This window comes from Rhopalosiphum padi, chromosome 2, assembly GCF_020882245.1.
Source record: "Rhopalosiphum padi isolate XX-2018 chromosome 2, ASM2088224v1, whole genome shotgun sequence".
Taxonomy (NCBI): Eukaryota; Metazoa; Arthropoda; class Insecta; order Hemiptera; family Aphididae; genus Rhopalosiphum; species Rhopalosiphum padi.
Window position 1 is genome coordinate 20,988,935 of NC_083598.1, and position 18,051 is coordinate 21,006,985.

General features: G+C 25.0%; 2 protein-coding genes across 2 annotated transcripts; both read left to right on the forward strand.

Annotated features, from left to right (window-relative positions):
• Positions 1-539: 539 nt before the first annotated feature.
• Positions 540-8,410, forward strand: LOC132923318 (eukaryotic translation initiation factor 4 gamma 3-like). The gene is made up of 8 exons (XM_060987228.1): positions 540-798; positions 5,361-5,405; positions 5,508-5,594; positions 5,667-5,711; positions 5,773-5,907; positions 5,977-6,221; positions 7,903-8,050; positions 8,138-8,410. Exons 1-8 carry the CDS (start codon positions 742-744, stop codon positions 8,267-8,269), a joined length of 894 nt encoding a protein of 297 aa, XP_060843211.1. The 5' UTR covers positions 540-741; the 3' UTR covers positions 8,270-8,410.
• A 2,939-nt stretch (positions 8,411-11,349) lies between these two features.
• LOC132923321 (sentrin-specific protease 1-like) lies at positions 11,350-17,051 on the forward strand. Its single transcript, XM_060987232.1, has 3 exons — positions 11,350-11,531; positions 11,605-11,661; positions 15,602-17,051. The coding sequence occupies exon 3, from the start codon at positions 15,617-15,619 to the stop codon at positions 16,214-16,216; it is 600 nt and encodes a 199-aa protein (XP_060843215.1). The 5' UTR covers positions 11,350-11,531; positions 11,605-11,661; positions 15,602-15,616; the 3' UTR covers positions 16,217-17,051.
• Positions 17,052-18,051: the final 1,000 nt, after the last annotated feature.

The following is an 18,051-nucleotide window of genomic DNA, read 5'->3' on the forward strand; positions in this document are numbered from 1 at the left end:
AACTGGTGAAAGCTACTCGATTATCAAAGATACGTAGATTTTTTAGAATTTTTTTATTTTTAATGTAAAATAATATTTACAATTTGTACGTCATTTTAAATAAGCAAATTGTTGGAAGCACAATATATATAAATACATAAACACTTAAACAGGAGTTATAGTGAGTTATTGTTAGTTATAGTAAGTTATGGTTCTATCCAATGATAGAACCTAATTAGTTACCTTTTGGCTCAATCATTGAAATTAATGACAGTTAAGATTTTAAAATAGATTATACACTTGTGCTCTAGCCCTTAAGTATAATCATTGATTATAGAATAAACTATTCTATTCTATAATCAATGGTATAATCTACTAATCTAGTACTAAAAAAACGGACAGATTTCTTTAAAGTTTGTACATTTGGTGGCCTATCCACGGCACCGTGTGATCGTTGTTGAATGTTTGAAAAGCAAAATAAATTTTTGCTTATCTTTTACTGATAACAATATTTTCACAGATTATATAGGTACCTATCATATTATATTTTTTAGAATATTAATATATTATATTAAGTAATTTCTTAATGATTTAGTATTTAAAGTTTACCTAACATTTTACATTAGTAAATTTTGGAAAGTGTTAAATTAAATACATTCTTATAGTTTGTTTCAATAAGAACATTTTATTATTATTTATTAATTTCAATTTATATTTCCAATTTTCTTAAATTTATTCATAAAACAAAATTACATTTTTATAATGGTCGTAAACAATAGACATAAAAAGAACGTGTTGAATAATTTTAGAATAAATGAGGTAATGTCTTCTTTATCTATACCAGGTTAACGGTCCATTAAGGACCTGCACTGCCACTAATAAGCCTCTCCATTTTTCTCTGTCCAGGGTCCAATTTAATGTTGCACTTCTTTCTACGAGTCTTATATTCTTTTCTACTATGTCCTTCTATCTTGTTCTTGGTCTTCCAAGTTAATATTTTTTATTTACTTTTCCTATTAGGACATTCCTTAATACATCTCCATTATTTATCCACACATGTCCCAGCGACGTTTTTATCTTATGTATGTAAATATATTGGGATTTTTCATATAGATCATATAGTTCTCTGTGTCTTTTTTTTATATTATATTCTTAGGTTGTTATTTTACACCGATCCATGCATATTTCTTAAGATTTCCTTTTCCTATATAGCAAGTTTTTTATTATTTTCTTTTGCCTAGGACCAAGTCTCACTTGCATAGATTACTATCGGTCTAAGATAACTTGTGTACAACGTGATTTTTGATAACAAAGTAACATTTATTTCCATTTGCTATTCTTTCTTTTTTTCCCCACGTATTTTGTTATTACTGCTTATATTAATACCTAAATATTTGAAATCATCCACCTATATAAAACTCATACTTCCTACTTTCAGGATTGTTTCTAGTAAAAAAAAAAAAAACCATAAATAGGTCCTTATCAAACTCATAGTATTTTTCCATTCTTTATTTTAAGGTAAATATGTGGTCAATTGTGGACTTCCGCTTTATAAAGCCACATTGGTATCTTCTTATGATGTCCTAAGTGTATGATGTTATTCTTTTCAATAGGAGTGTCGATAGTATCTTATAATAAGTATCCAATAAGCCAATAAGAAAATCCATCTATAATTTTTTGGGTCTAATGTGTCCCTTTTCTTAAATATTGAGCATAATATTGCTGTGTTCCACTCTTTTGGCATAACTTCATTTTCCTAGATTACCTTTATCATCTTCCAAATCTCAGTTTCAATCAACTCTCCTCCATTTTTTAGTAATTTCACTACTCACTACTATGTTGTTTTCTCCAGGTAATTTGTTGTTTTTATTAATTTCCTGTTTTGTTGGTTTATTTATTCGGGTAATTATGTTGGTGGTAATTTATTAAGTATGTTTTCAAAATGTTTTTAAAATTCTTTTACTACTAATTACTCTTTTGTCACTTATTCACCTAGATCATTTCTTAACATTTCTAGTCTGTGGTTTATTTCCTCGTTGAATACTAGAAGTATTGCTGAAGAATGTTCTGGGGTTATTTTTATTTTTTTCAATTTATTTGTTTTTTATTTTTTTTAGTCATATTTTTTTACTTTTTAGCACTTTACTTATTTATTTTTTTAATGTTTTATACTTTTATATGTTTATGTTATTTGGTTCCTTGATAGAATTTTATCATATGTTGTTTCTCCTCTCTACTGCTACCTTGCATCTATCATTAAACCATTCATTTTTTTTTTATTATTATTTCTAAACAATAATTGGTACTATACTCTGTCCAGCGAGAAAACGCGCCGCAGACTGACCATAATAAGTTTTACCGCGCATTTCCAAGTAACACCCAGCTATAGGCGAAACAGTTTTGATAGCAGGGTGTCAGGGTAACGTGGGGGGTTGCGCATAATCGGCACGTTCTCTTGCTGAACAGAGTATAGTAACTACTGCTATTCTGATTCTGTTACATACCTGTTCAACATCTCCATCTTCATCAGTGTTGAATTTTTCTAGTTCTTATGTTTTACAGATGTACTCCTCTAGAACCTCTCTTTCTGGCAGTTTTTCTATATAGTCTTTTTTGGTTTCCTTCCTTTTTACTTTTTCCATCTTCCAAAAAATACTCTATGTGTTGCAATGGTCTGAATTAGCATCCTGCATCTCTATAGCTCTTGGCAATTGTTATGCATTGTTTGTGTATATTTTGTATCATTATTTGGTCAATCTGGATTTTTATTACCCCATTAGGTGCTATTCAAGTCTGTTTGTAGATATTTTTTATTCTTTCCTCGGAAAGTATCTACTACTTAGGGTAAAGCTTTTTGTTAAGCACATGTTGATTAATCTGGTTCCATTATTCTTAATTACGTCATGTAAGCTATTTGATCCAATTGTTGGTCTGTATATATCTTTTTTCATTATTTTTACATTGAGATCACTTATTAATATTTTGATATAGTTCGGTGTTGTGTCGAGTATGTGTTTCAGTTTATCATAAATTTCATTCTTAAAGTTTTCTTCAGTTATTGCATATGCGTTTATCGTTTATGATAGTGTCAAAAATGCAACCTGTTAGTTATTTTAATATGGCTAATATGTTTGAATTATATTTTTTAATAAATAGTATTCGGTAAATACTGTAAAGTTTCCAGTTTGTTTAGTCATTTCATGTACCAATTTTAATTCTATTATGTGAAGGTAATGTAATAAATTGTTAAGCCGTTTAGGAATGGTTGATTAGTTTTGAGCCTTTAAATCACAGTTATCTATAAAACTATTATTTGGATTGCTTTATCAGCTGATTGAAACTAAGTACATACAATAGTTATAATATTTAGATACATTTCAATAAAATTAAAATATTTAAAATAATTCGAGGTTTATAAATTTATTGAATTAAGAAAAATAATTATTGATCAGAAATAATTTATAACAATTGATTTATTAATTGTATAACTTAATCTTTAACTATTGTTGTTAGTTATTACCATGATATTATTGAGATGTAATATTTTGTAATTAATTAAAGCTAAAAAACAAAATTGCTTTGTTATTGGTACTGCACTATAGGCATGCGTAGACTTTAATTTCCGGTCGAGCCTGGAAGAATTAGTGCCCCTAATTTTTTTTGACACATTAACATACTAAGTACATACATTTTAATTGTAATAATTGTAAATTCAAAGCTGACAACATTAATGTGCTAGACATAGGTACTTGTTTATTTCTGAAGTTAAAAATAAAATAAAATATTATATTAATACATCCCTAATGCATATTTTTTTATGTAACTATACATAAAAAACTTAGTAGGTAATATATAAATGTGTAATTATATAATAATTGGTAAATGATTTTCCTATTTCCCATAAGTGATAAGTTAAAACTTAAATGTTTTTTTTTTTTCAAAATATTCAAAAAGAAAATTTAGAAAAATCTATTATTTATTTATAAAATACTAATATATTATTTTAATTTTACATTTAGTTAATTAAAGTATGAAATGTATATAAAATAATAGTATATTAAAGTCAATATTATTTTGTACTAATATAATATAAGAAAGGTCAATATTATAATATTAAAAGTCAAATATTATATTACTTTTGAATGTTATAATACCTTCTACAGGGCCGTCCCTAGAGCAGGGGAGCGGGGCTCTCGCCCCGGACCCCACGCTCTCGCCACAATGAGAAGGCTCCGCTTCATAGATACAATAAAAAAAAGCCAAGTTGATGAGCAAAAAAAAAATTTACATATCATTTTTTTCATGTAAAATTGTAAAAGAAAATGTCACTAACTCAGCTATAATCTCTATAGAAAAAGAAATTGCTGACCAATTAAAATATGATTATATTATTGATCAATTTGCGGATTGAAAAAGTAGAAAAGTTAATTTTATATTGTACCTATTATTATATTTTATATTTATTGTTTTATTTTTTCAATATTATTATTTATTATATTATGACATGTAGGTGTGCAAGGTACTATATTTGCTTAGACTATTTGCGCACACATTTGAGTTTCAAATTTGGGGAGCTATACAGGGTAATTCTTTTATCATTAAACACTCATTATTTTGTCAAGTATTGACTTTTTAAATTTTTATTTTCAAAATATTTTGTTTAATGCTTTTCTCAAACTGTATGAAATTTTTATTTTTGTCACCCTTTTATTTAATAGGTAAGCCACTATCAACTTTTTATTTTCAAACGGCAACCTATATTTAAAATGTACTAAATTAATAGGGCTATTTTTTTTTATGAATTTTAATGTTCAAATTATTATTTTCCGTTAATTGTTTAGCGAGATATAGCTTTTAAAAATTTGTTGGTTTTTGGATTTTATAATACTTTTTGTTTCATATCTCAAATGTAATAAACTCGTTTGCACCTGTAGTTACCAATGCCTCACAACCGTAATTATCTGTAGGAAATACACCTAAAAACCTCAAACCACTCAACTTTGAGTAGCTATAAGTCACGGTTAAATGAAAAATAATAATTTTAACGTTAAAATTCATAAAAAATAGCCCTACTATTTTATGACATTATAAATATAGGTTGCTGTTTAGAAATCAAAAGTTGATAATGATTTCACTATTAAATATAAGGGTTAAAAAAATAAAAATGGTATATAATATATATAGTTATAGAAGAGCACAAAACTAAAAATGTTGAAAAAAGTTAACACTTTTTGATATAATAAGTATAAATATAATAATATTCCAGCTTGCCCTGTCCGCACACAAACGTACTGCACTACTACTGCCATTGATAATAGAATATTCTACCTACCTTTTAATTTAATTTTTTGGTGTTTATAATTTTATAATTCATTTTTAAGGTTGATTCGGAAGATGTAAGCTTAGAGAATCTGAGTATCAATGAAGTATGTAATATTTATGATATGAAGTTGTAGTTTATTAATTTTTTAATAATTTATTTGTAATTCATAAAATACATTAAAATAATATAATTTTTATAATTTTAGATACAAACAAATATAATAAAGCATTCTTGGCAGTATACTGTTCAATTAAATCCAATTACATTCTATGAAAATAATTCAGATATACAGGTAATTATCAGCTAAAAAAATTTATAGATAATTACAATTTTTTTCATTATATTTTTATTATATTTATTATAGCCAAACAATGAACACCAAGTCTGGAAAGAAACTCATTACTTATCAGTATGTTGCAAACATATTTTTATTTTTAGAACACTGTTAATTTATTATTAATCATTTTAAGTTGTATAAAAGTGTGTTATCTATATTAAACAAACTTACATGGACAACATTTGATCAGCTAGTTGAAGAATTTCAAAAATTGCCAATAGAGAATATAGAATGTCTTGAAAGTATTGCTAATATTGTTGCTCTTAAAGTAAATAAAATAGTTACATTTTTACATAAGCTTTTTAAATAAATTTTACTAAATCAAATTTTGTTTCAGGCTTTTGACGAACCTTCATTTGGATCTTTATATGCTTCTCTATGCAAGGTTCTTGACATAACTATAAGTTGTCAAAATGGAAATGGTTTAACATACCAGATGACATTTAAAAAGTGTGTAATTACAGTTTGTCAGAATTATTTTCAAAAGCAATGTATAGATGATAACACTGAGACAATAGTTATGTCTATTGAACATGAACAAAATCAAAGAAGACTTAAAATGCAAGCAATTGGTTGTATCAGGTACATAACTTAAACTAAATACTCACAAACAGATATTTTATGTACTCTCATGCAGTAATGTATGCAGGATTTTAGTTCGGTTAAGGCTTTCATTATGGATTGATCAGAGACCAGTGGGGGGCTCTGCCCCCCATACCCCCACTGTTCTATAGCAAAACTAGTAAATATTACCAACATTTTATATCACTAAATAATTCTTTCAAATTTCTATTTTAGTATTAATTGTCTTCTCTTAAAATATAAAATATTTGATAATAACATAATATATTATTAATATGTTATTAAAAAAACAAAATAATAAAATAACTAAACAATATTCATATAGTTATAAAAGTAACAATTTTATAAATTATATTTATTTATATTTTTATATTTAATTTATAATAAATTATTATAGATTCACTCTTAAATTTAATCTACGATTATAATATTTAACTAAGTCATTTAGGACCTCTTCAGGTATTACACTTATATCTGTATAACCACGGACTAAAAAAAAAAAATTATTAATAAGTCTATTGTCTATAATGTAAACCCCAGTTGTAGGCATAAACATTCATCTAAAACCTTGGTGTAAACATTACTAGTGTCACAAAGGAGGCCATACTTCAGTGATAATGTTGAGTCAGTAAGTTCAGCCATGCTCACTATCTTAGTTCATGGTTCAGCTAGTTGTTTGTTCAAAAGACCATAGGTCCATAGATAATAGACATATTATGTAACAAATAAAATAAAAAATTGGGATGAGGAAGAATGTTCATTGTTCAGAATAATTAATTTTTATCTGTCATTTGTAACATTAAAGGATACTAACTTACTGTCAAATTTAAAATGAAAAATATAATCTAGTGCCTCACTTACAATTTTTTTGATATTAAAATTTTAAGAAAGTTATACACATTTTAAAATTTTAATTTGTTTGTAAAATTTAAAATCCACTGTCCAAAAAGATAACCTACAATAAAAGAGTTTAAAAACCTACAAGATTAACATATCATAATTTACAATAAAATAATAATTTATAAATGCAATATTCAAGTATGTTTAACCATATAAAAATAACAAAGTTTTAGAACTTAAAAGTCAAACAATTATTTTACTCTACATAATTATTTATGTTTAAACACTATAGTAATATTTTTAGAGAATAAACATTTCAATAAAACACATTTTATTACCCAACTGTTTATAAAAAAATTCATATTTTTACAATGTTTAAACTTTAAACAAGTATAATTTACTTTATTTATATAGTTTTACATTTATCTATTATCTATGTTATTTACTGTGCAGATTATAAAAAAATAAAGTTATAATTGAAAATATAACTTAAAAATAAAATTTTAATTTATTAAATTCTAAATTGACTAAACTAATAACTATTATAAAAATTTTTTAATTTAAATCAAATATTAAAACAGTTTTAGATATTTTTCCTTTGCTAGGTTAACTTTCTCTTTAAGTTTTTCTTATGTACATTTTTTTATAGAAAATTGTTTCCTTCATTTACCATTTATTGTATGGAAGTCTACCAAGTCTAAAATATATAGATTCCTTTAACTTATTTAAGTGGTTTTTTTTTTTCATGATTTCTATAACTTAATTACTATAAAATAGTATGATACCTAATTTTTGTTTTTATTTAAAAATTATTAATTGTTATTTGTATTTTTGTTTTTAGATTTATTGGTGAAATTTATAAACAGTCATTATTATCTCCATATGTTGTCCATTACTGTATAAAAACGTTGATATGTAAAACTAAAGAAAGGTCACTTGAGTATCTCTGTAATCTTTTAAAAGTTGCTGGCAAAGAGTTAAATGAAAAAGTATTTTTTATTTTAATTTGCTATTCAAATATATTAAATAGTTAAATTTAATGAATATATAATTAATTTTTTCTTCAACAATTGCAGATAAGTTTGGAAGATATATTTGAACATTTAATATATTTAATATCTGATGAAATGAAATCAAAAGTATCACCTAGGATACGATTCATGGTAAAAGATGTAATTGAAGTGATAATGCCTTCAAGATTATTTTGAATGAAACTGATTCTAATGCACAATATTAGATTATATTTTATGTATAACATAAACTTTTAAAAAAAGTAAAAATTATATGAAATAAAAAATTGTATTTTAGAATTATTACAAAACTATTAATATATTTAATGATATAAGTTATATGAACTATATTTAGTCTTGGAACTTACAATATCTTACAAAGTTCACTTTTCTAAAGTTTACCACTGTGCTTTATTTTGATGTTTGATTGATTGTTAGTAGCAATGTTCACAAAAATAACTTAAAATAGTATTTCAATTTGAACATTTTTAATTAGTGTAAAACCTAATAACTGTTTAAAGTAATCTGTGATATATTAATACAAAACTAATAATGTATACAAATGTGACTTCATTTTTTTTTTACATCTGTTGCTAATATGACTTTAGATTATTATAAAATAAATATTTTCCATAAAAAACAATGTTGATTATTCAATTTAAAATGTATAATCTATGATAAATTTGTACTCATTTAAAATTAAACTTATAGTGTTCAATATATTTCATTAAATACAATGATTACATTTGAATTTTCAATCTTCAAGTATATTCTCAAATAAGAAAATATTACAAAATATTGTTTGTTTTGTTTTTTGATCAAGTTCATTGGATGGTCAATGATTGAATTGGCTAATTATTACATGTGGCAGGCTGTTAATAACACATAATATAATTAAATATATTTAAACTAAGCAATTATTATTATTTGCAAAATATATATAAAAAATATGAGTACTCTATAGACTAATAAGTAATAACCAATTAATTTTGATATCAATATTGTTTTCCTTCATTATTAAAATAATATTATTATAATTATAGAATAGACTAATAGAGATTATTTAAAGTATGAAAGTATTAAATTGCTGAAGTGCTTTCATATAAAAAAGTCACATGGTTTCAAAAACTTTATTTGGAGACTTGGAGTACCTCGAGATGAGGTAAAAAAAGAAAATATTGCAAATCTTAAGTCCTGGTCCGTGCTAATAACTGCATTTCCCCTGGAAAGTGGAAATCTATGAGTTTCATAGTGATACTATACTATGTAACTTAAATATACAACAAGTATACTCGTGCATGTGCAGACAACGCACCTCAATGAGACTCAATATGTCCATACCTCAGATATAAATGATATATCTTATGTATAAAAATCTCGTGTCACAGTGTTTGTCCAGGATGAACTCCAAAACTACTGGACCGATCTTGATGAAATTTTTTATATTGTGTGTATTTTGGTCCTAATTAAAAAATATGATAGTTTTTATCTCGATTAAAGTCCTCAATATTTTTGCATTGCAATAATTGTGAAAAAGAAAATTATAGAATTATTCAATTGTCAATTATAGTTAATATTTCTTAAAAATAACTAAGTAAATAATGTATAATATTTTGGATATTATTTTACATTCTAATATGCAACAAAAACTTATAAAAATTTAAAATAGTCTCAATGTATAAAATGTAGACCTAATATAAAATATAAATTAATCTATAAGTGTATAATATGGTTGAACTATTATTGGAAATAATTATAAATTAAAATTACTCAATCCAACAAATAATATATTAATTATATTATGTAAATATGATTATATAAATCTATATAAATCTGAAATGAAAATCTTTGTACAGGGTAAATTCTGGAACTACTTATCAGATCTTTTTGATTTTTTTTTTTTTTTTAAACGAAGAGTATATTACGGAGAATGTGTCTATTGCAATAGCATTTGTCTAAATTAAAAAACCTCTGAGTTATCTACTAATTAAAATAAATGTATAAATTGTATACTTATAAATATTCGAGTAGGTACATAATATACGCATATTCTCGGTGCATTCCGAAACTACTCAACCGATTTTGATGAAATTATGATCAATGTGTGTAATTTTATCTCCATCATAAGATAGGATAGTGTTTATCCCGGTTAATGACCTCAATATATTACCTCTTTATTATGTTAAGGGCTGTGCGATTATTTTATCGATTATTCGAATAATATATTATTTTTAACAAATGGTACATAATCGGTTAATCGATTGAAAAAATGCAACTCTAGGCGGGACAGTTATGTAAAATTGATATGTCAGAGATATCATCTATACTCTACAGCAATAATAAGATTATTATGTCTATGCTCTATAGTCTATACACCAAATAAATCAGAAAACCAAAAATAATTTTTATTCTTTCGTTAAATGTTTGTATTGTTAGCATTATAGGCAATTAATGGGTGCATTGCGGGTGAATTTGGTACGGGCGATGAAGTTCACGGAGACAGCTAGTAATAATATAAAATAAACATGGTTGACAACTGTAGTAAGACGTATTCTATATATATTTTATTCTGTAGTAGTCTTGCTAATATGTGATTCAAATTTGTTTACATAATAATATGATCTAATGTTATGTCATGGCTGGGAGCTAGGAACTGAGTAGGTCCTAATAGCACAATATTAAAGATATACTATCTTAAACCGTGCGTACTTCTTCTAGAGGCACTGAACTAAATAGTAAATTCAATTCAGTGCCCAGCACAGATATATAATAATATTTTATACATATTCTGTGCTTCATCCAAATTCCATAGTATATGATAGGATATCATTATTGCATTTATATGAAATAAACTAAAGAATTGTATTTTGTATTTCTTAAATTAAATTTATATATGCTTACGCCTATTGGTGCTCCTAGCTCACCTATTCTACTTTAATTCTTTTTTTTTTTTATAATATCCTTTTAATATTTAGTTGGCTTTGGTTTTCAAATAAAAGCGCGAAATCATTGTATTACTTTTATCATAATACATTTTTATCAATAGGTGTAATATAATTACTATAAATCTACTAATAAAGATTACTATAATAATTTTTTATTTAGCTATAGAACAGATTAATCTATTCTTCTATTATAATATCTATGATATATATTTTATTTGCATGATAATTTTAAAATTAAAAATTGGTGGTACTTTTTGATTTGTGACACTTATCATATTTTGTCGGGTCCTTATCATTGTTTGAAGTGTTCATCAATGCAATAATACATTACAGGCAACAGCACTATACAATACACGCTTTAGCAACAAGCAGACTATTGACTGCTGAGTGCTGACCATGGTTGTTGTGTACAGTGCACAACCGCGTTACTGACTACTAACTAGCGAGTGCAGTACAGAAATGCTGTTGTGATGTTATAAAATAAAAACATTTTTTGTATTGTTCTTACCTTAATTGTAATTATTTTATTTTTAATTGATGTGTTTGAAACTTATATTTATATAAGATAAATTTAAATACATTTTGTAGATTGATGATTTCATTTCGGGAAGAATACCTTTACATTACAGTTTAGTGATCTAAAAGGTAAATGGTATTATTTTATATTAAATTTTAGTAATTAGTTTGCAAAAATTTTTTTTTAAATATTTTTATTTTGGTTTTTATAATGCTTAAATACAGTGGCACAGATGTCAGTTTCAATTGGTATTGCATGATACTAGTAAACAGTTAATTTATGGCACTAAAATACTGGACTAATTCCATGTGCTTATATCCATTTACCATGTAAATAATAACTTACCCATTTCTTAAGGACTACCATCATCCACCTAAATTAGGTATTGCATCTATAATACTTATACTTAGTGATCGGCACCATTACTTATATGGACTTATAACTATGATAGCATTATATTATTGGATTTTAGTATTTACCATTTGCGGCCACTTGTGATTATTTTTCTCATGTGAATGGATATTTGACATATTATAATGGTAATTGGTAATAATAATTAGTTATGTAGATAAATCAATTGTTCTAAATAATTATTATTCAATTTAGTTTTTCTGTATTAATATGACAATAACATTTAGTTTTTAAAAGATGTAGTAATGAGTGACAAATGCTGTTTATTATTTATTTTAAATATTTTGCACAACTAACATAACAATATAACATTTGTATAATTGTATATTTGATTTTTGGACAAATGTTATTTGTTGGTACATTTTATCTATTTTTCATCTTCTTAAATTTTTTCAGAGAAAAATACATAAACCTCATGTTCATTTAGCCTAGTTAAAAACCTAAAATTAAGTTAAGAATAAATGTATTATATGTTAGAATAATATTTGGTAGTATGGCATTTTTATTTATTTTATTATACATATTATATATTATCATTTATTCACGGAACAAGGAACACTGTTTCTACCTTCTATATATAATATATATATATGTTACGGTAATGTTAACATTTGGATAATGTCGACATTAGCCAACTGTTATCATTACCCGCCATGAATATTATTAAATGTTGGCTAATGTTAACATTAACCGGATAATATGATATTAGCAAAGAACTTTTGGATAATGTTTTAACAACCATAAAAGTATAACATGCATGAGATAAAATCATTGTAAATCATTAAAAATATTAAATATTTTTAACATACAATAAATTAGTAATTACCATAAAATACATAATATTATTAATATGAGTTTATTTTCTTTTTTTAATAATCTAACCTACTAATGATACAATATTGAATTTCATTTTATATTATAAATTATTTCTTAAAATATTATTTTATGTACCTATAGAATTAAAATGCTAATGTTTTAACCTTTGTGTTGACGTATGTTTATTGTTTTATTGCAAACGCTATATACTTGTAGCACGACGATGCATATAAAAGAAGGTTTTGTTCATTATAATATTGGACACCCATGTCCATGTATGGTAGTTTAATATATTATACTCTGGGTTTTCTTAGCTTGCCATCCTAGGCCAACCGCCTTACGTAGGAGCCTGGTGGTCCAAATATTAAACCCAAAAATCGATATATTGTTCACTTAATCGGTAAGATAACTGACTAACTCGGTTACAAGTCAAGATAAGATATTATACTCTGGAAGTCCGATGCTTTATTATTGTATAGAATGCTAATAAAAACTCTATAGTCTATTTAATATACAACTCATCAACATACTCATACAACATTATCCAATATTAACTGGTTAAGGTTAACGCTATCCGGATAATATTAATAATTTCTGCTTATAAACGAAAAATTACACATTAGCCATAACAGATGGTTAATGTTGACATTATCCAAATGTTAACATTACCCGTAACATATATATATATGATTTTGGTTTGTGGAATATGAAATTAAACTACTATACCTTAATGACTTATCATTTTTATATATTCAAGTAATTTTGATGTTTTAACTTTTATTTTAAGTCCATAACTGCATAAATTAGAGGTATTTAAATTAAGTGAAAAATTTTTATTTTTTAAAATATAATTATTCTTTTATTTCAATTTATATAGCGTATTTAAATTTATAAAAATGTATTTTTTGTTATTGTATGGAAGTAAAATTCTATGTTTATAATATTTTTTGGTACTTGTTTGTTATCGCTCCGCCAGTATGCCGCATAAAATTTATCGCCCCGCCAATTAAATAAAATAAACAAAATAATGAATAAATATAAAATATGTTTGTATTATTAATAATAAAAAATTTAAAAATAAATGAATAAATATATGTTTATAAATTTAAAAAAATATGTATAAATGCATTAGTAAATAAATAATATAATTATAATTATAGTGGAGGCCAGAACTCGGATATCTTTTAAAATGGTTTTAAATGCGTCTTGTTTTCCGAGACGTGTTCTCCACATAAATTCTGCTAAATATGATTCCAAAAAATTTCTGTTTGTTCCACGACGCTTTCTATTTCCCCATTTAGCAGAACCCCACAACCTCTCGATATTTTGTGTAAAAAAAATTAAAAATTAATTTTTCGTATTGGTTTCAAACGATGTCAACGTTTAATAAAATAACGAAGCCAGCAGCGTAATAATATGGTTTAATATACAATATACAATAGTTTTTCCATTTCCCAAAATAGATCATCCATCACGAGCTAAATACGATAATTGTAGGTATAATAACGGCACACTTTATGGCGGGGCGATAAATTTTATGCGGCATACTGGCGGAGCGATAACAAACAAGTACCTATTTTTTTAATAGTATCTAAGTATATTTATTTTATTAATTTATGACAACACATTTGATTAGTTCTCATTTATGTAATTTTAGATTTAAAATACAAGTTTTGTATTAAAATTAATTGAATTTTTAGCCAATCCAATAATTATTTAAATAGTAGTTTTTCATAAAAAGTTAAAAAATTGTGTTGTACATTTGCTGAATATATTAAAAACATGCAATTTAATTTAATTTTTTATTAAAAAAAAATATTAAGAACAAAAAATTTGATATGAATATGTAGGTATACATACTCCGATTTATGTATGAAATATATTTGGCTTATGTCTGCTTTGTGGGCAAACTTCAGTTCTAGCCACAAAATTGCCTATCACTATTTTTTGGTTGAAAAGTGATCTGTGACTGAGTTTTAGTATCTTGCACTGATCCAGTTTCCACAAATTTAGTCATTAGTTAACAAACTGTTGACTCATTAGGCACCTCATTTTGATCCAGGATCCGCCAAAGATTACTCATTGTTTCGGCATAACATTCATTGTGACAATAAAACATTGTAATGATCAAAACATGTTCTTCAATAATAAGTCTTATGATTACACAAATAAAATAAATCTCAAAAACTTTCATAGTATCTCACTGCTAAGAGATAATTGTTGAGATTTTTAAACAAATCTAGTCAACCAACCCACAAAACAATAATTACTGGGCAATTTAAATCCAGTGTTATTAATGAAACACCCTAAATAATTAATACAAATTATAAGTCAGAATAGTTGATAGTTTAGTACTGTTTCATATTCTATAAACAAAATTAAAAAAATATGTGCAATGTACTGGGTTAAGGATATTTTATTTTACCATGTACATACAGAATATAAATACCTATATAAAAATACTTAATGTTATTCAGGTATTATTTAAGTAATAAAAAAAATCATATTGCTTACAATAAACTAATGAATGTATTGATTGTGGAGGCACATGCACAATAACTGAATTATAATTATTTTTCAATAATGTTCTAATAAAATAATATTTAGTCCTCATAATATATTTTTTAGACAAATATCATATTATTCTTACCCAACATCAATACTTATTAAAAATGTCTGATTTCCCTTGATTTTTATTTTATAATTTTGTGAAAATTGTAGTCTACCCTACTAACTTGCATATTCTTAGGCTGTTATAAAAACAATTGTGTATTAATAATGTCTAACTTAAAGTTGCATGAAATAACCTATACTTTATATTAACTATTTTTATGATTTTAGGTATAAAACAAAAGTATGGGTTCCGATGATAATCAATTTGATTCTATGGTCGACAACAGTCATCTTTATTTAAATGATGAAGTTATAAACAAATATATGGATCTAATAGCAGCACGTTCACCCAATACAGTGTATACATTTAATACATTTTTTTACTTAGCTTTGTCTGATAAGGGATATTCTCATGTTTGTCGGTGGACAAAAAAAATTGATATATTCTCAAAAAAAAAAATATTTATCCCTGTTCATATTGAAGAAGACAATCACTGGTGTTTGGTTTATGTTGATTTTGTTCAGAAATTTATTAAATACTATGATAGCCTAAGAGGACGTAATTTTAAATGCCTAAAATTAATATTGAAATATTTGATGATGGAACATGTTGATAAAAAAGGAGAAGAGTTTCATCCTAGTGGTTGGTTATTAATGAATGTGAAGAACTGCCCACAACAACTAAATTATTGGGATTGTGGAGTATTTGTTTGCATGTTCGCGGAATACTTATCAAGAGATGCTACACTGAATTTTTCACAAAAACATATGGATAGATTTAGGAGACAAATAGAATTTGAAATCAAGAAAAAAAAATTAAGAAAATCTGTATCGGAAACTTAAGCTTCTATAACAAAATGTAAATGATGCATATTTCTACCTTATACATTTGTAGGTGTTATTGATGTTGGAATATCATTATGCATAATTTGTATTTAATGTTAATAACTAATATGTTATAAGTAATTATAGTTTGACATATTATTTACTTAAATTATATATTGACGTATTTAAGATATAAATGTATAATACTTTATTAAGCTTTATTTTTAACCCAACACAATTCCTATACAATACAAACAATTTTTTATAATTATATAACTGATTTTAATTTATAGTTGAAAGTAATACATATTTAAAAAAAAAGTAATTTGATGAATATTAATGATTCAATTTACTTAAACTGTATTTTTAAATAAAGTATTTTAAATTAGATGTATTGATTCCTCAATAAGTAAATAACTAGTTCATTGTTTAGTTAAGTGTATTTGTTAATTATCCCAGCAATTTATTATAATATGTTAAAATAGTTAACCCAGCCAATTTGATAATAATAATAATAATAATTTAATATTATTTTAATATTAACAGCATACAAATTTTTAGAAAGTACAAAATAATATTTTGTATAAACTATATAGAACATGTTTTTAGAGCACGAAAAATGCAAATAATGCTATATAGGTATTTATATAAAGCAGTAGATTTATTTTTTTAAATAGTTTTAAAAGATTGTTCAGATTGAAAAATATTACAATGAAACCTTGATTATCCGGGGTAATGGTGGGGAGGGGTCACACGAATAAATGAAAACCACGGTTAATCAAGACTTATTATAATAATATAATTTTTTATTTAATTATAATTAGAAATATATACAATAATGTTATACACCTACTGTAGTCCATACTTATTTTTAAATTTTTGGAAGAGTGAGCATGGTTAATCACGAACACAGATAATCGAGTTTCTATTGTATATACTATTTTAAAATTTAAGTTAAAACAAAAAAATAGTTGAATATTTTTGGGATATAATGTATTTCATTAAAATTCTTAATTTAGTCGCTTATAAAAATTATTTCGATTATAATATATTTTAAATATCTTTTAATTAGTATTTGAATAACTCGTACTTTCCCGTTATACGAGCAGGGTTGGGCAGTATCAAAGATACAATTGTATCTTGTATATTGTTTCATGTACATAATTTTAAAGTATCAAGTATCATGATACATTGTTTAGAAGTATCTTGTATCTTGTTTTGCCAAAAGATACAAGATACTATTATTGTATATATTTGTACTGAATAGTACCAAGAAATTTGAATTTGAATTTCGACCTTCAAAACTTAGATAAATGAAACAATAATAATTTTTATTTTGTGTTTATTGTATTGTAAATAATTTTGTCGTGGATTGTATTTTTAATTTTTTACAAATAATAATTCTCCAGATGCAATCTAATCGAAACTAACGATAACAATTTACAACATAATGACATAATGAGTATGGACAGTTTTGTGTATTGTGTATACTGTATAGAACTTTTACGTTTAATAGTTAATAAAATTCAATTGGAAATATAAAAGTATCATGTATCAAAAAGTATAAAGATACATGTATCTTGTATCTAGATATACTAAATGCATGTATCATGTATCATGATTCTTTTTTTTCAGTATCTTGCCCAACCCTGTATACGAGACTACCTTCTTTTAATTTTTATTTTATATTAAGAGGACGTCGCACCCGTATGTACGACGTCCTCTTAACAATTTAATCATAATTATTTAATTCTTTGATATTTTTTTTAATCTGGTGGTATTGTGGGGATAGCCACATTCGAATTATATACATAAAAAAAAGATTTAAATACACAGTAATCGTTAGTAATATA

What these genes read in the sequence shown, in the direction of transcription:
- LOC132923318 (XM_060987228.1), top strand. Translation starts at nt 742, where the DNA reads ATGGTCGTAAACAATAGACATAAAAAGAACGTGTTGAATAATTTTAGA. An exon ending in ATAATTTTAGAATAAATGAG is followed by an intron (nt 799 to 5,360) that starts GTAATGTCTTCT and finishes TTCATTTTTAAG; the next exon opens with GTTGATTCGGAAGATGTAAG. An exon ending in AAAATAATTCAGATATACAG is followed by an intron (nt 5,595 to 5,666) that starts GTAATTATCAGC and finishes TATTTATTATAG; the next exon opens with CCAAACAATGAACACCAAGT.
- LOC132923321 (XM_060987232.1), top strand. Translation starts at nt 15,617, where the DNA reads ATGGGTTCCGATGATAATCAATTTGATTCTATGGTCGACAACAGTCAT.